Source organism: Buteo buteo, chromosome 1 (assembly GCF_964188355.1).
Source record: "Buteo buteo chromosome 1, bButBut1.hap1.1, whole genome shotgun sequence".
In the NCBI taxonomy this organism is placed as follows: domain Eukaryota; kingdom Metazoa; phylum Chordata; class Aves; order Accipitriformes; family Accipitridae; genus Buteo; species Buteo buteo.
Window position 1 is genome coordinate 9,375,716 of NC_134171.1, and position 22,701 is coordinate 9,398,416.

The 22,701-nt window shown below is 42.3% G+C and overlaps 1 protein-coding gene across 2 annotated transcripts; it reads left to right on the forward strand.

The window, feature by feature from the left end:
• The first annotated feature begins 7,836 nt into the window (after nt 1–7,836).
• Nucleotides 7,837–21,926, forward strand: LOC142025917 (NELL2-interacting cell ontogeny regulator 1-like). 2 transcript variants are annotated; one of them, XM_075018754.1, is made up of 4 exons: nt 7,837–8,024; nt 9,472–9,614; nt 11,426–11,514; nt 17,407–21,926. In XM_075018754.1, exons 2-4 carry the CDS (start codon nt 9,491–9,493, stop codon nt 17,476–17,478), a joined length of 285 nt encoding a protein of 94 aa, XP_074874855.1. In that variant the 5' UTR covers nt 7,837–8,024; nt 9,472–9,490; the 3' UTR covers nt 17,479–21,926. The 2 variants fall into 2 exon arrangements, with proteins under 2 accessions (XP_074874855.1, XP_074874786.1); XM_075018685.1 differs by lacking the exon at nt 7,837–8,024 and adding an exon at nt 8,218–8,288.
• Nucleotides 21,927–22,701: the final 775 nt, after the last annotated feature.

The window sequence follows — 22,701 nt, forward strand, 5'->3', positions numbered from 1 at the left end:
TCAAACATAGCACTTAAAATAATGCAGGATGGTGCTGTGGGCTGCTCACATTCCCAGGGACAGGGCGCTCCTCCCTGTTGCAGACTCCTTATCCAGAAGGAACGAAAAGGAATAACTGGGTGGTTACTGCCTTGTCTCTCCTATATCCCTAAAAATAAGTAGAAAGTCCTAGAAAACACAAAATGGGCCTTGGTGTGGAAAAGGTGGAGAACCTCTAGTGAGGGCCTTTTCAGCACTTTAGGGCCTCTTGCTAATGGCTGAGGGTTCGACTTGGAGCCAGTTGTTATTTTGGGGGGGATGGATTGGACAGATTTTTCTCCCAGCCTTTCCTTGCCTATAATACTATATATACTATATATACTTCCTTTTTTAAAAAGTGTATGTTTGTGTCTTACTGTCCCCAAATAGCTGATATACACTGTTTCAGCACAGTCCCAGTACCCACATTGCCTCATTGACTGATCATGGGGAAACTATGCCAGTGACTATCTCCGCAGTATTTTGAGAGACTTCCATGCATGTTTGAAGTTCTCAGGGTAGTTACATGACTTTTAAAACCAGGAGTCTCTCTTTGTTTTACATTCAATTACGTCTTTGTTTACAGTCTGCACTGCTTGGAGCTTGCTGCGTTTAGGAGCAGAAAGCAGCTGAGCTGATGCTAATTCTGGCAGATGGGACAAGCGTGTAGTCATTCAGTGACACTCCACGTTGCCCTTTACAAAGCTCTCTATGATCTGTTCTGGCATAGTATGCCAGACTATCAACTACGAGGGGATGAGAAGCCAATGTGTTTGCTCCAGCCATCTTTCTAGAGAACAGCATTTTGGCAGAGGGATAAGGCAGTGGAGAGGTGCACAAGCAACTATTTCTTTGGAGGGTCACTAAACTGCACTCAGACAGCTGAGGGCCCAACCCGGGGGTCACCATTCACACACTGTAGCTGAGCATCGGATTGCAGGAGAGTATCAGGGGCTGAGAGAACAAAGGATGTCAAATGGGGGACAAAGAACCGAGTCAGAGGTAGAGAGAATGAATAATTACGGTAGAAACTGTGGAAGAGAGAAGAGGAATACATGAAAGGAGCAGAGGCAAAGTAAGAAAGGGAAGAGCTTAGCTGACAGACACCTCTTTCCTTTTCTCTCAGCTGCCGCACTGTCCTGTGCACATCTCTAAGCACTCAGTAAATATCTTCCGTGATTTCTCTTCCTCCTCACCTTGAAGATCTGGCTGCACTGTAAATAACCTGCTCCTGCTTTTAAACTTGAGCACTATTTCAAGCTATTAAAATTGTATAAGCACCTGTCCAACTCCCACTCAGGCAGTGCTGAGTTTTGGAAGAAGCATTCAGCTGTTTTGGCAGGCAGATTCACCTATCAGACAGACATGCTTATGGCTTTCTGACAGTTCTGGGTTCCAGCATAACAGTGAAAATCCTGTTTTTCTTGATTTGCTGAGGTTTAAATTTCTAAAAACAGTAATCCACAGAAGTCATGGTAATGGGACATATCTAGAGAGTACCCCATACAACAAAATTGCATGATGACGTCCCATTCCTTATGATATGTCACCATGATGTCTACATCCCTTGAGCAACACTTTGTAGTTCATGCATCAGTTCTAGACCTTCAAAGTCAGGATATCCATTTCTTCCTCAGTGCTGTATATCACAATTGACATTTTTTAGAGGATCTAGAAAAAAATTATTTGTTGTCCACCTCCAAATATAAAGCATTCTTGTTCATCACAATTACACCAATCTTGTCTGAGGACTTGAAAGGTTTAAGAAAATGGATCTTTCCTCCACTTTTCCAGCTAAACTAGCTCTTCTTCTTCTCTCCCCTACCCAACCTATTTTCTTATCTCATACCGCTTTTGCTTTGTGGCTATGTTAACTTCAGCTCCCCACTTTTGTCTGTATCCTGCATGACCGTCCTTGCTCTTTTCTCTGCAAAAGGAAATCTCCCTTCAATCTGACCTGTATGTGGGGCTGCTCCCTACATGTCCTTCAGCCTACTTGACAAAATTAGATTTATCGTTATCTCCTTCTCATATCAGTAAATGAGTTATAGATGAATCTTTGCCCTTTCATGGAGAGGGATGGGAGTACAAAGAGTTTTCTTGAATGGATGGACAGCTTATTGTTTTTTGTCCATAAGAGGAAAATATTCCTTTTCCTGGCTTTTCAGTTTTCTAGGATTTTCTGCCATCTATTAATCATAGAACCATAGGATGGTTTGGGTTGGAAGGGAGCTTTAAAGATCTAGTCCAGCCCCCCTACCATGGGCAGGGACATCTCTCTGTAGATCAGGTTGCTCAAAGTCAGATCCAGTGTGACCTTAAAATAATATATATCCATCTGTTTTAGATTTTTTTTAATATACCTATTATCATGGCATATTTGTTTCCCTTCTACATCCTCATTGCCTTAGAATACACTTTTTTGCCTGTGGTAGGGATTTTTGTTGCTTTTTGAGAAAGTAGATGTGGAGATTAGAAAGAGTTCAGGAGAAAAAGCAGCATTTCAGTGGAGCATTTCAGCATTTCAACCTCCTGGGAGATTGCTGGATATTGAAAGGCTTTTATTGAGTGGAAGATTTTGCAGCATTTTCTAATTCTGATCAGACTCTGGATTCACCATATTTCTTCTGAAGCTACTTGTGCAGACAAATGCCCTCAACAAGACTGATTTGTTCTCAGCTCTCTTAAAGTGTATTCTGCATAGTCTCAGAGCTGCAGAACTACCGCTGTGTTTCGTAAGATGAGTTTGATATTACTGGGGCATGAGATACTGCCTTGCGTATTCTAACAGGTGTTGGAAGTGAACAGTGAGTGAACAGTCTTAAAGTAGAGCTGCCATGGATTTGGTTGCCTAAAACTGGATGAGGATCTTATATTAGCTAGAGCCTAGATGCTGTCTTTCTGCATACATTCATGTGATTTACAGCAGTGTGCAGTGAAAGCCAGTAACATAGCCAGGAGGACAAGTGCAGAAGAAAACAAAGATACTTCCCATGATGCTAGAAATGAAAGAATGCATTGCTTAGAAACCAAGCCTGGATGTCAGAACATAGGAAGGCAACCACCTCCAGCGTGGGAAGTGCCCTGCACTGCATTTGGGCAGCACGTTTGGCATTGGGGTTGCTAACAGAGGTTGACAGGAGTTGATACTACTAACTGGAACTTAGTAAATGAGAAGACTGACATAGGATTCTTCATGCTTTTTATTTCAGAAGAAGAACCCAATTTGTTGTTTTGAGGGTTGTAGACCCACTTTTTTTTTTTTTTTCCCCAACAGTTAGAAAAAGTTCTCCAAGGAACAAATAACCCATTCTGCCCTTGTGGTCACTGTGTCTCCCTTCTAGAATGATAACCAGGTGAGCTTGAGGACTCAGGGAGTGTAATCTGTTAATGAGTGTGTGTTAGAACTTGTTCCCTGCCTAGATTGAGTTCAAGACCTTCTGACCATGACAGTCTGTCCCAGCTCTTATCACTGATACTTGACTCAGTCATTTATGCGGTAACTAGCCATGCTTTTAGCAGAGGTGGTTCTGGTCTGTTTTCTAGCATCTCAGCCAAGATCGTGACCACTTTAATGATACTTAAGGAACACTAATTGCTCATTTGTCACTGGTTAGTGTCTAAAAACATACCTGGGTCACAAATGAGGAATTCATTCACAGGGTATTTTGAAGGCAGACATAAGTAAACTCCTAGCTGGAAACTGTGCAGTCACAGTTAGTGCAACATCAGGATAGTACTGCACTAACCAGCTTACATTCTGTAGCACTGTCCTTGTAGAAGGGAGAAGAAAATTGTAAAAAGGAGAAGCCGCATCTGTCAGCTTGCAAATATCTTGTAAACACAAACTCAAGTAAAGACACTGTTTTCAAACATAGATGTATGAAGGTACATCCATCTTTAATTCATTAAATCGTAGAGATATTAATGTCAGAATTATTGATCATCAATGAGATCCAAGTATTGCTGTCATAAAAGTCACCCTGGATCAGTCTCAGGTAACTGACTGCAAAGAAGTTGATTCCTAGAGTAAGGAATGGATCTGGAGCCCCCTGACAATGGCTTTTCTGGATTCTGAAGTTTGAGAATCTTTATGCAGACTTGGGATAATAAACATCTACTGGGGGTGGAAGGGTCATTGATAAGCTTCTAATTTTAGCTTGTTTCCTTTATTTTCCTCAGTTGCTAGTTTTCAAGGCAGTCTTTGCAAGGAAACTGGCTAATGGTGCACTGCTGCTCAGCTGAGAGTTCTCTTTTCTAGGCCACGCATGTCAGAAGAGGCCCCTGGACTCTGAAGTCTGATTCTAGAATGGGAAGCTTGTAAAGATAGCGGTTTGTTCCCCTCCAGCTCAACGCCCATTCATATGCTTGCATATTTGTATAGTTGCTGCAAAGTACGTAAGACATCTCTGTGGACTTAGCAAACTAGTTAAAGTTGCAACTATTATGTACCTAGAAATAGCTCAAGCACAGCTTGGAACACAGCTTATTTCCCCAAAGATGTGTGTCCAGGAGGGTGGATAGGGGCAGTGCAAGCCAAGGATAGCTCAGCTAGTGCTAGCCCTTCCTGAATATTGCCATGGGATTTTTAAATGCTTCTCAACTCAAAATCAAGAGAGATGCTGAAAGATTTGACCTCAGTCTAGCATCTCCTCCCAAAAGCAGTAAGTAGTTCTGACAATGCAGGTGTCCCTAAGAGCTGTGTGGAAACTTCAGACTTGGACATGAGCCCAGCCTTAGCGTTGCACTGAAACTCAAGACTTTTGGGGCCTAGAATGATTTCAGATGAGCCATACTCTGACAGATAGGGACTGCAGGAATCAGAGTTACTGACAAGGAAATTATTCCTAAAATTACTGGTGGAGAAAATGGAAGGAGGAACAATTTCAATTATTCGCTACTACCAAAATACACAAGACCTGTTCAGGGAACAAAGGAGGGCTTCATTTCTTAATCTGGTCACTCTGACACTTCCCAAGAGCTTTAAATTGGAAGGAAAAGAATAAGAGGCTTGCTCTATGAATAGCTCATATATCAGAGTGTGGGATAATGCGATCAGCTTTAGGTAGTTTGGCATTATTATTCATCACATATGCCTGAAGGCCTCAATCAACACTCCAGCCTTGTGGTGCTGCGCCAACAAGTGCAAACACAGCCCCTGCCCTGAAGCTATCACAGCTCAGGATTACAGCAGGATGACAAGGGGGGGGACTCAGCGAGAAGTGTGAGGCAGTGAGATATTGGTATAACGAGCACATTTGCATACCATCAGCAGTCACAGCCAGCTTCCTCTCCAGCTTCTGCCAGGCAGCAGTGCTTTGTAGGATTCGTGGCAGAGGTAAATCTTAAAAGAGGATTTGATGGAAGACAAGATGGTACCTTGTGGGGAGATTTTTACCATGATTTAGAGGGCAGGCTGTGAGAAAGCATAAAAGTGTCTGCAGGAGATGTGACAGAATCTGTTATCTTTAGTGAGGAAAGAAAGTTTTCTGCTGTGACAGAGTATTAGATTTAAGAGCCAAGGAGAGACCAAGCAGTGAAGAGGCTTAGAGGTAAAGGCTTGAGCTTTTCTCCCAATCCCACAGAAATATTTATAGTATCAAAACATGTGCTATCAAGATGAAAAATTGAAATCTCAGAAACAGTGCTTTGATGTTTTTTAGCTGGTGGGGATCTTGGAAAAAAATCCATTGTGTTCGACTCCATCATAAAAAGAAACTATAAATTCTCTGTGCTTATCTCATGAATGATCCCACCAGGCAGCTGGGGAGTCAGGACATTCCAGCTTTCACCCAAATGTCACTATTCACACTCAGCCCGAGGTGCTGCATGACCACCACTGCAACTTTGGGCACACCAGTGAAATCGCCGCTGAGGGCTATTGTACACATGCTGTGTAGTCCCAGTTCTGGTCTCTACTTCCAGTTTTGGGGTGCCCTAGGGCTAGCATCTGTGCCACCCACACTTCATACATAAAGGAAATAAGAGTAAGAAAGATTTTATTGAGGTTGTAATGTTCTGGTGGGGATGCACCCCAATACCCTTAAGATAAGAGCTGCTCCCACTCTGCAATTCCGTGAACTGAGTATGAAGTGTATTTTTACTCTGTTAAGCTTAGGTTTAAAACGGAAATAATTTTGAAGCAGAAAGCCAGAAATTATCAATTTGAAAATTGTCAAAATAATTTTTTTCAAAACATTTTTCAAATAAAAAATATCCTAAAAAGGGATCTCTACCTCCTCTGTGGAAAGTCTCCTCCTTGGTGAACTGATATTTTCCAGTTGAGAAAATATTAGCTTCAGTGAAGAGAAAAGCTGGTGCTTAACAAAGTACAGAGTGAGGAGAAGTGAATAAAGAGGAAATGTGGCTAAAACGCTAAAAAGGAAGTTGTTCCTTGCAGGACAAGTAGATTCAGGGCAAGGCTAAAAAAGGGAGGTCACAGTAGCTGGTATGAGGTGATTAGAGCAAGGAATTTGCCAGCTGAGAGTGGCAGAAACAGATTCTTAAAATTGTATTTTGTGGAGTCAGAAGCCCATTGTATGGGTCTAGAAGAATGAATCAGTGATAACACCCAAGCTACCAGGGCTGGCTGCTTGGTGTTCCTGTTTTGATAGAAAAAGGACAGGGTTCAGGAGAGCAGGGTAAGATTTACTGGGAATGATCAAGAGCACAGGTTAAGAAAAGGCATATATTAGATATGTGTGTGTGTGTGTGTGCGCATATACATATGTGAATATCTATGTTATTTATCATGAAGAGAGGCCAAGGTGTGACATTAGATGGCTGAGAATGATCATGAATAAAGTTCTGCATTTGTAATTTGTGTATAGGCAGATACTTAATCAGAGGAAATCCTGTATGGTTATCTCTGCAAGAAATGCTAAATCTTTTGTGCCCAAAAGAACAGTCTCTAAAAATTATTTTCCCCTTCTTTCTGTTTTTGTGATGCATAAGGATAGCAGTACTATAATTAATCCCCTCTTGACTCTGCTCGTGGATGCTGTAACTTCATATAGCATCACAGTTACACACTGAACAACCTTGAAATCTTAGCATCTTACTTAAAAAGGTGAACTAATGGGAGCAAACCATTCCCCTAGGGCTGTACAGCAGACACAGGTTGTAGAGCATGTTGAAAAGAAAAATGTTAGCCAGCAATTTAGTCATAATTCTGAGATGGAGTTTCTGCTCATGAAAAAAATAAAAGGTTGTGTGCCTGACCTTCCTGGACACTGAGTGCCCCAACTTTCACCATGAAAGCATTTAAGGTTGAGTCCCTATTGAACCAGCTAAGGCAAACAGAGCACCGTCCCTGTAAAGTTCTGTGCATGCTTCTCAGCTCTGTGCCTGCCCTCAGCTATGCTCACTCTCTCTGGAACAAGAACTGCTAGTGTCTAATTTGTGATGGGAAATGTGTTTTGGGGGGGAAATGCGACCCCTGAACTTAGCTTTGCTTTGACAAAAGCACTTTTATCATCTGTGCTCCATTATTGTATTGCATTCAGCACAAGTGCCATCAGTGTTGTTCTGGAGTATGGCTTGTGGGACACTGAAAGGGGAACAGAGGTACAGGCTGGGAAAGGGCGTGAAGTTTACTCTCAGTTCGGACTGAAGTTCCCACTCGGAGTTTAAGTGCCTGCGCTCCTGCAGGTGTTCCTGGCAGCCCTGAGACTGGGACCACAGAAACGCGTAGGAAAGCAGGCATGAGTGGTTATGAACCCTGTAACTCAGAACTGTTCAAATGCCAGACTGTGGGCTGAACAATTCCTGGCTTTTACCAAAGTCTCACCTGTGTCACGTCCTGTGGTTCCTGAGTGCGATCCCATGTTTTTTCCTGGTTTCTCATAAAGCAGGTGTAATTTGTCATGGTTATTTTCAGGCGCTAGGGAAGCAAGTTGCTTGAATCAGGCACCACATCCACCTGAGCAGACTTCGGGAAAACCATTCAGCAGACTTCAAGAGAGATGAATCAAATGGCCTGGCTTTAAAAACCTTGCACAGAGCAGGTAAGTCACTGCTGGAACTCGCATGTCAAAGCAGAAACATCCTTCCCCAGACCCAGGAGACACAGCCTGTTCCTCTTTAAATCTGTGCTGTGTGCTGCAGTGCTCTGCATTGTTGCCATGGCAGAAATCTCCCCATAGTAATAACCTCTTTCAGAGAAGGTTAAAAAGAGACAGTGCACATGCTCAGAAATGCTGCACTTGTTCTGTTAGCAGTTTGCAGCGGCCATTTCAAAGAGACCATCACAAAGACAAGAGAGAGATCAGGTACTGATATTTTTTTCCTTTGTTAGAGGGGGTGACTTTTCTCTTTCACAGAAGTCCATGCACAGATCTGTCTCCGTTCCCAGTTGCACTGCAGAGAGAGACCACCCTTGAAGCCTGTCATGATTATTTCTCGCAGATAGCAAATTCCCACGGAATAACTAAGAGGCAGTAGTTAGATGTGATCTGAGGTGATTGCTGCACTCCGGGAGCAGTTGTTTTGCAGCGAGGCTCACATATGAAGCTGAGCTGACGCTGGGGTGGGTGATGTGTAAGGTACCCTGAAAAAGTTTAACAGGGTATCTGCTTTATTTTGTTGAACCTTTGTAGCACTTGTAGTCAACTATGAGGATAGCCTCTGACCAGGAGGCCCCTGCGTTAGGCACTTTCAAAGGAGGCTGGTTATTATCCTAATTTACTGTTACTTGCAGACATTCTGCTGCATCCTGTTGCAAAGCCTGGTGTCTTTGATTGTACTTGCTCTGATTGCAGATCACCATTAATTAAAAGAGAAAACCCAAGCCTCCTGTTATGATTTTAATCCCTTTATTGTAAGGATTGTAGAAATAAGAAAAAGGATCACATCAGATCACTTCTAAGTAGTGGGAGGGATAGGAAATCCAGTTCTGAGGTTATAGGAATTACATGACAAGACCTTTTTTTGGTGTGGGCCCAAATATATCTGTGACTCTACATGTATGTGTGTATGTCTTGCTTCTGAACCATCCCCTACTCTAATGTTTAGGTTGAGGTGCACAGGAAGGGGATGTGTATAACGCTGCTCCTTTCCTGGATGAATTGCTGGTTTGCACGTGCTGCAAGTGTTCATGCAGAATTTGCAGCTTCAGATTAGCTGTGTCTGAAACGGTGGATTGCATATATCAAAGAGCAAGCTTGTTCTGTTCTGTGTTTGTGGAAGATAGGGAAAAACCTTTCCTGCCTCCCTCTATTGCCCTTCCAAATGTAAAATACAAGCTGTTTTGAGGAGTGTTGTACTCTTGCATTCAGTACATGCAGATTTGATGTTCTTACGCAACATCTTTTGCTTAGCATGCACCAACTTAAAAATCAGGAAGGGATAGAACGTTGTCCTGCTTTAGCCATCAGGAATGTTTAAGTTCTTTGTAACAAACCCCTTGTACCTGTAATGTTCCTCACTAACTTGTTTATGTCTCTTGGTAAACAGAGAAGCACCTGTTCCCAAGATGCTGGCACCCCGCCTTCTGAGAAGAGCGGTCCTTACAGTTCCTTTAGTTTTTGTGGTTGCACTGCTTCTTGCAGAGCCTGTTAGATCTGACCAAGAAGCAGGAACAGCCATACCAGCTGAAAGTACGTACCACCCATACAGATTGTACTGTAGTTTTAGTGTTGCAGAGTTTCACATCACTGAAGCTTGTCCAAATAATTCAAACTATTTTGGACATGTCTTGCTTATGTTGTTTTAAAACCACAACTTGATAGCATACCAGTGCTGTTTTTCTCCTGCATCCAAGGATCTCCATTCTCTTCCCCTTGTCTCCTGCCTGTTGCTGTCTTGTTTGTACCCGAAATCTGGCACTGTTCTGCACCTTTTCTTTTGTACAGCCCTTTCATTGTGTTAGCCCTTTCTATGCCAGGAATCACCCTGTCTGCTTTTTAGAGACATTATTGAGACTTGCTTTTTTCAACTGACATTGACTGTTCGTTACATCTTTCATTCTTGGTAATGTCTACTGTATTAGAGTCAGTAGTTTTTATTAAAAAAACTCTCAGTGAAGATGCCAAGAAAGCACACTTTGTCAACACGTAGTCTTGCAGCCTTCAACCACCTAATTCTCCCTTGCTGATCTGTGTTGAGTTTATTTTACATCATAAACATAATGACAGATCCGTCCTTGCATGAAGTTGTTGATGTGGAAAATGCTGTCCTCTCCTTTTGTCTGGTGCAAATATAATAACACTAAGGTTGGGTAGTGGTACAACAGTGAGAGAGGAAGCCTTTAATACTGCTCAATGTTTATTTTTTATCTCTTTTTTTTTTTTCTTAGCCAGTTAAAGGATTTGGCAGACTCCTTTTCTCCAGCAGGCAGGATTCCTGTTTGCTGGTTAGCACACAGACCATGAGCTGGAAGCTCATACTCCAGCTTATCAGAGGGAGGTAGTAATCAGTCAAATATCAAGTGTTTGCAAAATAGGCTGACAGACACTGCAGGATTTTCCAACACCACTCTAGGTTTCATCCTTTCTTCCTTACCAGACCTCAAAGAGCAAACTAAACCTGCGCTCAGAATTTCTCACTTGTGCAGTATTTCCTATGAAGTTGTCAGAGAGGCACAGGCACTGAGAAGCAAATAAGAACATATGTAGAGCCTGATGATTCAAAGACATTTCATCATGTCTATATTTGTTCTGTCTCAGTACTGCTATCTGTTAGGGCACAGCTTTGTGTTACATGATGATCAAGGCAAAGCAAGCCTTGTGACCTTCAGTCTGGATATCTAGATATGGGAATACTAATCTTAAACACTGCAATTAGTCCAGAATGCAACAGTTCTGCTTATCAGCAATGCCCACTAATAACAGGGCATTGTGTTTATCTGCTACTTGCTTCACTAGCTTTGGACAAAGCTGTATCATATTCAAAGTTAGAGGCCAAGTAAGTGATCTGTCTTTGTGATATTGTAGTCAATTTTATTCCATTAGCTTTCTATTTAGAGCTCAAGTTTGTGAGATTAGGAGGCAAGATTTTTCCAGGGAACAGGTTCATGGTTTCAGAGGTAATTTCTGAAAAGCCTGAAAAATCTGAAGATGAGGTTGGAAATGTGCTTAGGATTGGTGGAGGAAAATTAAAGACTCAAGTTATGGGTTCAATGATTCCACACTATGAACTGTGACAAGAGAAGGACGAGGGGAACAGCAATAAAGGAGGAAGAAAATTTTAATGAAAATTTGTTGAAGTAATTCTCTTGGCATTGAGAGAATGGGTGGACCATCATGATGGACCATTTACAATAACCTGGATTGTTCAAGAGTACATACATTAGTACTTACTCTGTGGACTCTTTTCTGTAGCTCTTCCTCATACTCAAAATCACTGTTTATTCCTTCTGCTTAATACTACATGCCAAATAGTCATGATTCTCTACTAAATGCTCCCCTAGGTCGTCCCTGTGTTGATTGCCATGCATTTGAGTTCATGCAGAGGGCTCTGCAGGATTTAAAGAAGACAGCATATAATCTAGACACACGGGTAAGGAAACATTCAATTTCTTTTTTTCTTTTAATGTGGAAAATAATGCTGTGGATAAAAGTAGATAAGGTGGATGGATTTTGCACAAGACACTCAGTCAACTGTACTGTCCTATCTTCTAAGGTGAGGCTGGGTAATTACATTCCACCTCTCTATGCAATAATCTGTGGAATTCTTCTGCCTTGGGGTATCAGGGACACTAGGAAGTTTAGGAAAGAGTGAACTGACAATCCTCAGCCCTCTATCCTCTTGCGGAGTTACAGCCATTAGCACTGCTATTCTCATCTTATTCCAAATACTGAGCACACACCTTTGTTTTTATGTTAGGGGAAGTAAAGGTGAGAGCATCATTTATATATATTCCCCCAAAAGGAGAGAGCCAGCTCAAAAAAAAAAAGAAAAAAAAGCCTGCCAAAATAAAATACTCCCCTGCACATGCTTTTACCCCTGGTGAGGGGCTAAGGGAGGAAACATCATCCTGTAGATACTTTTTACATTGCTCTGATTCCATAATGATAAAAAATGCCACAAAGTAGAGCAGCATAGGGAATGAAACTTGTTTGGCTTGCAGTCAGTGTGGAGAATTTGCCAAGGTTGGCATCTTCCTTCTGTGAGGGAAGTTGAATCTGTCTCTTGCTACTGCAACCTGCAATCTGTGACTAGCTGTATCCCAGCTGCTGTCAGATAGCGATGTCTCAGGAGGGTAGCTTTTTCCCCACCTCCTGCGTACCCTTTAGCTGAAGTGCTATATCTACATTCTTGCACAGATTTTTGAACAGAAGGCACTCAAACTTTTTTGCTTTTCTGATCTGTGGTCAAGGTTGTTCACAGTTCAAAGCCTGCGACCTGGCATCTTTGAAGAATGTTTTGAAGTAACGCTGAGCAGGGACCATGATGTTTAGGTGAAAATGCAGGTGCAGGAATGAAGGTGCCTTGAATTGTGACATACTACAAAAAACAAACATTCCAGCAGAACCAGATTGCTATGTAGCACATTTACAATTAAACAAAATCTGTTCAGTAATTACAGGTCAAATGTATTTTGGGCTTCTTCATGAAGAAATCTCGTTAATGAACACATCTGCTGAGCACTTTATACAGCCCAAACAAAATGGTCAGACTGTGCTGTAGAGTGGTTCTAGCACACCTTTTTCTTCTTTTACAAACCTTTGAACTTTTTGCCAGAATTTCTAAATCTTTATTCAAAAATATCTCAACTACTAAAATCTTCTTGGGTTGTCTGGCTATGGCAGTGACCTTTATGACTCCTACAGCTTGCAGACCAAGAGAGGAGCTTTATAAAATGCAGATATCCAAAGCAGGAGTAGCAATAAGATCCTCAAAGATAGCAACTGTATTTTAATACTTTTTAAAAAATAAAAATAACAGACAACTAAGGAGAGGAAATGAGCATACAAAAAGTTTTGGTTGTGTCGCAAATGAGATTTTATTTCACGGCTTTGGTTTAGCAGCAATTTAGGATTTATTAATATTTTTCAGATAGATCACAAGATTAGGTTGTATAATTTTAACAGTACTTAATCATCAGCCAATTTAACAGAGTGATTCGATGGAATTTGTTACAATCAAATTTATGACTTACTTAGTTAAAGATTTGAAAATGGCAAGGATCACCCAAAACTTACAGCAGGGTTGCACACACAGATGGAGGTTAAATCAAATCACACACACACACAGACAGATAAAACGGTTCTGAACCACGCAGACAGATAAAACGGTTCTGAACCACACATACAGACAAAATAGTTCCGAACAAAATCACACAGAGACAGGCAAATAGTTCCGAACCAAACTGCAAATGCACACATGCACAGATACAACAGTTCTGAACCAAATTTTACGCCCCCCCAGACACAGACAGAGGTTAACCTATGATTAAAATTTCCCTTTCATGAGTTTCATGAATTACTCACTTTTATGTGCCAGCATTCATCAATGGACAGTCAGTAAACCTCATGAAATCAGGCCTTTAAGTCCTTGCAAAATCATTGACAGACGATCTTTCAATCCTCACGAAATCTACCCTGAGAGGCATTCCAGCTCAGGGGGAGATACTGGGTCACACAGCCGGCTGCGGTCCCGGAGAGCCCAAACGACCTCTCCTTGGATCGCTATTTATAGGGTCTTGAGATGATTGGCTTTGGTCATTATTTTACATTCTGGCCACAATTTGTGCCGAGTCATTGTGATACACAATTCAGGCAGCGGATGGTCCAGGTGTGGCCAGGGGGTGCCTGGTGCCCATAAGCCTCTGCACTTGCAATTAAGATAACAGCACAATGGGAGGTTTTCCCAAAGTATGCATAGCTTATCCTGGGATCTCAGAGTGGCCCCGGGGAGCTGCACCGCCACAGGTTGAGAGGAATGTCCTATTATTGACTTTCAGAGTTGTAGATTTGACAGCAAACCTGAAAATATGGCTCCATCATATACTCTTACCAAAACAAACCTATCACTTCCTTATCACTTTAAAATCTAAATAACTGAATCCATATTGAGATCCTTCAGTGCCTCTGGACTAGGACAGGCCTATTTCAGTCATTAAGCTAGGAATTCTGCCTACATCTTCAAAAGACATGGAAATATTTAATAGTTGAGGACTTCTTGGAACTGCCTTCTATGGTGTTTCAATTCCTAGTTTTATTATTCAGCTGTGGCCCAATTTGATGGAAACCGGGAGCTTTAAGACAATTGCTTTCAGCTACATATATATTTTACATTTGACTATTTTAGTCTGTTTTGCTGCTTAGCGGGGCAAATGTTTCTGTCTCCAAAAATACAATTCCCTTTGTTAATATTCCCACTGGAGACACTCATTTCCTTGAAAAACTCTCTTTTGTTTGCAGGCAAGATTTTTAGATGATGACTAAGCAGCTCCTAACTGTGTTGGAGGGGGAGGGATTCCCAAAAGCTTAGAGAGGAAATTCCCATTTAATTCCTCCTGCAAATCTCACCCTGCAGTTCTGTACAGGGGAAACCATATAGTTTTATTGCACAACTCAAAGAGTTTTCACACTTAATTTGGCCCTGTGTTGATCTGCATGGTGTCTCACAGAGTGAACTGACTCTAGCATAGGTCATGTAACCTTTTATGGGGACCATGGGCTGTATTTCCTTCCTTTTACAAGGCTACACATGTTTGTAACCTACACTGATGTGATGATCACTTACTGATTGACAGGCTGGCTGCATTTTACTCACGCGGTAAGAGAAGGGTCACAGACAATCTCTGAGAGGCTGGCTACTACCCATGCACATACCAGGTCTGTTTGCCCCCCTGCACGCTGTTTTCCACCCTTTCATCGCTGCTGGCCCCTTGGAGCAGACTGCAGGCTGGATTAGTTGTTTTAACAGCAGTAACCAATTCTGGGCAATCTTTTCTGGGGATATCTGTGATTCACCACTCAGCCAAAGTGCAGTATGTGGCAGGTGCAGCTCTGGTCATGAACTAGGGAGAGAGTTCTTGTATTGCTGGGAAGGAGCTGCTACCATCAAAACCATTCAGCCAGTTCACAGCCAGCTCCCTACTGCATCTAAAAGCTGCTCAAGACAGAGGCCAGCAGGGAGCAGGCCATAAAACAAATCCTGTAAAACAAATCCAGTCCATGGGCTAAACAGTTCACTGTAAGTCTGCACTATAGACACTTATTTTCAAAATTCCAACTCATTTTTCAGAGTTAACCAGTGGACATTGCATTACAACTTTAAAGAGCTCAGGAACTGCATTTTTAGTTGGAACTTACCAGCTTTTTTGTAGGTTTTTGTAGCCCTGCTTGGGTTTTTGGTTTCTTGGTTTTCTGGGGTTTTTTTTAAAACATGCTTTAACCCACCGGGGGATAATAACAAATCTCTGTGCAAATGGTTTTGTGATCAAGCTCACAAAACAGTCAGCAAAGCTGTATTTAGTGCCATTCATTTTGTTCTTTATTCCTTTCTAAGCTGTCAATGGTTATTTGGAATGTTCAAAGCACATTAAATTAGATGTGCCCATGAAAGTAAAAACAAAGGCTTGAAAATGTTATTAAAGATATATAAGATGGTAAGCAGCCCTGGGGCTTAGCTGCAAAGCTATTGCCATGCTGTCAACCTCCCTTATTCAAACCATTGCAAATTATGTCAAGGAGATGGTTAGGTGGTGGTGATTGAGTGTCTTTTCGGTTATTAGCAAAGTCTGATCAGATCTTTCCAGTTTTGCAGGGTAGCTGAAACAATCAAAAGCGATACCTGATTTAATATAGAACCACAGGGCTGGGTCTAGTGATTTATCATCTGGGAAAAAAACCTGACCAATAATAGATAGCTTTTCGTGTACTAAGAAGGCAGGCGGTAAGCAGGATGCTTCAGCCCAGCTCTGCTCTATGTGCCTTTAGCTGATGTGGGTCAATGGATAACACAGCTTTTAAAACACAGCTTTTAATCACATGGCAATTCCATCTCATACGAAAATCACAAGACAGGCAGATTAAGGGTGGATTTCACTGGCATTTAGAGCCAGTAGTCTTCATAATGCCCTTTTTTTGTGTAGCTGGTTACACCAGTGGGGATTAATTTGGTGAGTGGACTTCCTGCAGGTTGTGTGTCCCACAACAGTGAGGAGAAAGTCCTCTCTTGGATCAGACTGATTCTCAGATACAGCTTCAGCTCATAGTAGGCAAACTGAGATGAAGATATGATGTTGATGTCAAACAGCTCTGTGCTCCATCATGCATCTACTGAAGCCACAAGTGCTCCGAACAGCTGGGAAAACCAAAGCGTGTGTGCTAGAGAGGAAGGATTCCCAAATTTCCCTTATGCAGCCCTGCTGTCCTTTCCCTGGTCCTCAGCCTCTTCTCACACAGGTGGGCTGAGAGGGTGCAGGCCTTTCTGATCATGCCCAGCTCCAGTTCTGAGAAGTTCCCAATTCACCCTCGTTGCTCCAGAAAATCCCTGTGAGCAGCAATGATCTCCTGATATCGATGAACCCCAGTTCAACTGGGGGACCTCTGCTTTCACCAGTTTGGGACCCCTTTCCTTAAAGAAGCCAGCAATCTCATCACATGTTTGAACTGTGATGGCCATATGCCAGCTCAGCACCTATTTTCTATTTTAGGCTCCAACAGCATATTAACAATAACAACAGTGAAGCAGGAGAAGTTAAAACAGAAGTAAATTTCTTCACTGAGAGGGGTGGTCTGTCATGGGAACAGGCTCCCCAGGGAAGCAGTCACGGCACCAAGCCCGTCAGAGTTCAAGGAGCATCTGGATGATGCTTTTAGTCATATGGTTTAGTTTTAGGTAGTCCTGCAAGGAGCAGGGAGTTGGACTTGATGATCCTTATGGGTCCCTTCCAACTTGAGATATTCTGTGATTCTATGATTAAATTATGCCTTACTTTCTCTGTATAACTTTCAACAGTGAGTCCATGCTGTAATACTCTAAATTTAATTTTTTTTTTACTCTGTTTTTAAGTAAAAAGAAAATTTCTGACACATTTGGGGGGGGGGGGTTAAGCCTCTCATGAACTTGAGAGCTTATGCTCTAGTTTGTGCAGTTGAAGTAAGATTGTAAGACAGACAAATAACTTTAAACAAAAATAACAGGACCCAGACACATACTGAATGTACTAATGTGAAAAACATGAATGTCTACTGGACTGAATTTCTCCATGTCACAGGAAGTATTGCCATGTTTGTATGCCAGTTAATCATGCAATAGCTAAATTATTTTGCAGAGCAGTAAGCAATAGCTCTGATTTTTACCTCAAGCCTCATTTCACACAACCAATTCTAAATCTTAGAACAAAAGTAAAATGGACTTTTCTTTTGGAGCTAATTAGTTTTACAGTGCTGACACTTGTTTTTTTGATGTTGCTTTTGTTCCCCACTCTTACAGACAGAAACTCTGCTTCTTCAGGTGGAAAAGAGAAATCTGTGCGACTGTGTAACTGCAAATCTGCTGAACTGAATCCTGGAGGCCAGCTAGGAGTATCATCTGTTCAGCGGTTTTTAAAATGCAAGCTGTATAAAATACAGCTTTATGAAGTTCATGTTGCAAGCATGTATGCCCCAATGTACTGAGGAACCTGGGGGGCTGTGTCTTATGTATTTGTCTGTTCTGTTTTTTTTTAAAAGAGTACCTTCTTTTCACATCCATTGGGTTGCCAGTAAGGGCTCAATTCAGTAAATCTGTTACTTGGTACTAGAGTGGGGGAAAAATTTACCTGCTTTGATTTTTAAATCAGAGTTGGCCAAGTGTAAACCACAAGATAAATATGGCCAGCAGTGCTCTAGAGACACCTGCAGCTGTTTTTTGTCTCTAATATGAACATATCTCTGTGGCAACATACCCAGTTATATTGAGACAGGGAATTGTGGTCTCTCCAGGCTTTGCCTGTGTATTAAAGATGACGGAACTCTTTTCTGTTTGTTGTCTGCACTGTGACCACATTCAGGCATGTTGTAGTTCAGTCAGCTGCAATGAGGTATGTGTCATAAGGAGTTATATGTGTTCTGTATTGGACCAAAACAGTTTATAACTTAGTGCTGAATTTTCTGGTATCCTGCGTAAGAGTATTGTCTTCCTTAATTAAAACCTTTAGTTTCTTCCCCTCCTTCCCTGGACACTCCATTCTTAACCCACTGTATCTCTAAATAGCTTTATCTTAGCAGGTCAAATGGATAGAGTAGAAAAAGGAGAATAAGGGTATGACTAGGCAGCCTCGCCAGTTCCAGCTGTACCGCGTGCTACCACCAGCAACTGCTCAACATCACATTGAAGGAAAGCTCTGTGCAGGGCCAAGAAGTTTCTTGATGAGAATGCTCCTTATTTTACTTCAGGTGAAACACAGTGGCTAGGTCACACATATTTGGTCCATTCTGTGATGGACTGAACTCTGAACGTTTTGGTCTTTCATTGTAGTTGCCTTTGAAAATTGCTCTTTTTGTTTTAGGCATGAAGAAAGGGTTGTGTACCTGGAAAATAAGATGATTTTTATCCTCAACTCTGCCACATTATTCTAAGATACTGTGTTCACTCACAAGTCTGAATTAGGCTGAGCAGTTTGAGTAGATGCTCTGTTTATTTGCTGTGATTTAGAGCCATCTCAAACCACTCCAACAGTGGGACTGTGGAGTGCTAACCTGGCTTGGGGAGTGGATGGGAGATGGATATCTGAAGGCCAAAATCTCTTCAGCTGAATTTGGAAGAAAGTGCCTGCCTGCGGCCTTACTTCTCTAGCTAAACTGGTGGTACTTTGCTGTAAGTGGATGAGAGAGGACACACGATTACTGCTCTGCCAGTGCAGCTGCAGGTATGGTAACAAACAGCTGAGGGAGTAGCAGAACATGATAGGCAGCCTCAGTGGCTTGCCAAACCTGTCCAGGGCTTGGAAAACCAATTCCTGCACACTGAGAAATGCAACATGCCCTTCTGTGTGGGACCAGGACACATGCCAGCACAGAAGCTCAGTGTGAACTGGAGAGGGGATTCTGATGCTGGCACTGCTCATATCTGGATGCTTGGCAAAATAAGAGTGACTGCAAGCCTCACCTGCAGCTCCACTCCCAGAGAGTGGGAAGGGGCAACAGTCTTTACTCATGCATGGCAGAGCATTTTCTGGACTTCTCGAAGCAAAGCCTCCTTTGGAGGGCTTCAGCTGATCCTGGCTGTAGTAGAATGGCTTCTCAGAGCTTCTTGGCTTTTGCTGCACGTGGGTCGTCCCATCTTGTTCTAGCTTGTCTTTATTCCTCTGCTTTGCTCTGGACCTGCCTTGGCTTTCCTCTCCAGTGCAACCTCCATTCCCCCTTCCAGTCTGGCATTGCCCTCTCTCTAGGCCCAGGGATTTCTCGGTCCCCCCATCCTGATGGGTCTGTACGTAGTCACTGCAAGCATGGGCGATGGGGCTGATACTCCTCAGGTCAGCAGTCCCTTTAGATCCAACTGGCAGCACTGCAGGAGCAATGAGTGGCAATTCAGTTTACCATGGAGTGAGTGAACATGGTGCTGAGCAACACTGGTATCTCATTCCCTGTCCAGGGGAGACATTGTGGAGAAGGGCTTCTTTTTACTTGGGAAGCCAACATTCCCATTGCAGAACTTGGAGGAGGTCCCAGAACAGTTCAGGTGGTGCAAACTGCTCCCAAAGATGAGTTAATCTGTGGACTGTCCACCAGGATGCTGTAATCTCATCACCTTGTTATAGGTGTGGACAGGAACCCAGCCATAGTCAGCTGCTGTTTTAGCCAGGTGTTGAGTAATAAGATGTTCTGGCACGACTGGAAACACATGTAGATCTTGATGAATTTTTCCCTTGGTGTCTGCACAGACGCTGGCTTGAACAAAAGAAAATCTGACCATGTGGAAGTATTTTCCTTCAGTGATTTTGCTACACCTCTACCATCTGATTCGCATCGCCAGAACTGGGGTAGTGAAACACAGGACGTAACAGCTGTTGCCCCACGAGAAAGCAGCCAGGAGGGGGATAGATGGGGAAAGGGGAATACCTTTCTCATTCTCTTCCTCAGAATCTGAAAAATTAAAGATTCCTTTCAGTCTGCAGAAGATCCATTAGAATCAGGAGTTTCCTAGCGGAAATTGCTGTATCGTCCTTTAAAGCCCACCTTACCTATTTTCCTTTAGTTGAATGACTGTTCTTGTATTACCTCTTGTTCAAAACCACCAAAATAGCAGGAGAGCAGAAGACAGCTAATATGCCACCAGTTCTAAAAAAGGATTGGCAGGGAGGTCTCGGAATTGCACCTAGCAACCAGAATATCTGTTCTGGGCAAGTGAACAGAAACTTTTGAAAGATGTGAATATGTAAACTCAGGTTTAATATGACACAGTGACAAGAGTCAAGACCATTTTTATAAAGCAAAAGAACACAGCAGAACCAGATAAAGTGCTGACAAAAGCAGCTAGGATAATCCGAATTAACGTACAGACTAGGGGTCTTCGGTCTAGACAAGAGATGACTGAAGGAGATGATAGAAGTTTATAAAACTATGAGTGACCAGAAAATGACTGTTTGCTGTCCCTTCCCAAACAAGAAGTGGGGTGCACTGAACAAAACCAGCTGGAGGCAGGATCAGAGCGAATAAGAAGATGATGCTCTTGACCCACTGTGTGTTTCAGTTGTGAAAGTCCTCATCGCAGGATGTTGCTGATGCCAAAAATTTACATGGGTTTAAAAAGCAGCTGTTCAGACTCATGCCTGAAAATCCTATTGCAAACTGGTAAATATAAAGACACCCTGAACCACAAGTTGTTGCAAGTTAACACTGTTGTAGGAAGACATTATAGTTGACATGTTTTTATATTTTTCCCTATACATTTCTTAATGGTCAGTGGCAATGACGAGATACTGGCCTCAGAAGGACCTTTGGTGTCATCTGGTGCAGTTGTTCTTATGTGTAGAAATAAGCCTCTTCCCAAATTCATAAAGCAAACCTCCTTGTACTCCAGAGAGCCACTCCTTTTTATCCCTTAGAAACACACACTTTTGGAAAGTCTTGAAGTTCTTGGTTTCCCCATTGCCGAGGACAGGGCACCATTAAGCAGGCCAGTGGTCCTGCTTCTGCGGCCCAGTACATTGCAGAGGCCACACCAAAGGGAGGAGTAAAGGCTCCTTTTTGAAGGAAAAGAAATGGTACTGCAAAACATTTGCCTACTGCCATGAAGGAGCTATATAATTACTCAGATATTAGGGTCGACTACATAGTGTACAAGCCCAATCCTGTCTAGCTTTCACTCCTTGCCCTGTGGCCTTTGCTCCTGTCTTGGCTTTTTGCTCAAGCCACTGTCCTAGTTACCCTTCGTGCTGGCCATTGGATATGCAGATCATCTCTCCTGTGCCATAAAGAAATCTTGCAGCAATGCACTCGTGAGTAACAAACACTTGAGCACGTGAAAAATGTCTTAAAGTGATTGTATGTTGCTGTGCTCATGCTGCTGAGCTGGGAAATCTCTTCTGGACTTACATGGTCCTATGTCTTTGATGGCTCTGGCACTGTTTTGCCTCTTGTCCCTCTTCATCTACACATACAGTATTTTCTCTGCCCTCTGAAAGCCTGACACTTTTAACCTGAAAAATGGGAAGTGTTAGTACAAACAGGCTTTCTCTTCCCATCTTACTTAAAACTGCCGCTGTGCCTCCTACAAGAAGTGCATTTTTTCTCCTCAAAATCCAAAGGTCCCTGTTAAATCCAAACTGTTGTTTCATGTGTATTTAATAGGGCCATCGGAACGTTCACACATCCTTCTCACTATACACCTTGTCCTGTTTTATTCCCTGTACTACATTATGTGGTTGTCCTTGCTTTGTGACTGCACTGAAAGCTGTCTGGGGCAAAGAAGTTGTCAATGGCACTGGTAGGTGGCCATCACACCTTCAGGTTTTGTGAATTTAATTAAATAAAAATCACAATGTAAAATATGCTGGCCTGTTGCTCTAGTTTCAAGCATAGTATTTGTTTTTATGCGTTGTTTTGCAGTTTAATCTCCATGTAGATACTCCTTAACCTTCTAACTCCAGCTTGCTGTTCTGTCTGAAACTTTGTAGAGATGGGGAGTGGCAGAGGTGGTATTTGCAAGGCCTCTAAGCTCCCAAATTTTAAAAAGTGGCTTAAAACATAAGAAAAAGAGTTCCAGGCATGGATGCCATGAGAAAGGAAATGCAAATATGTACATATATTCTATTTCTTACATTGGTCTGCCTACACTTTTCTTTCCTGATAGTCAAGGCTGTCATCATTTGATTTCTGCTCTGAACCACGCACCTGCTGAAAACCTGCTAATATATCAGCTTGTCATTAGCCGCGAGCGCCTTTTGCAGTTTAAAGCAGATTAAGTGATACTGCACTTTTCTGGTCATTTAAGTGACAAAACTATAGCTTGTTCTCTTTGTCAATAGAGTCTGAAAATGGAACAGGACTGGAAACTCTCTCATTATTCTTTATATAGCTTCCCTCTTCTTTGAGAGTCCAAATCAACTGGAAAAACTGCTGACTGGTGATGCAAGTTAGACCATTCCATAGGGCAAGCAGGATGCAGGTTTCAAGGGAGGCCAGTGTTCAAGTTCTTGTTTTGGGGTTGGGGGATCTGAATATTCTGTGTGTGTGCATTATTAGCTGCACTTAACACTTAATGTTCATGCTCAGGCAAACAGAATGGCAGCCTCAGCCCTGAGCT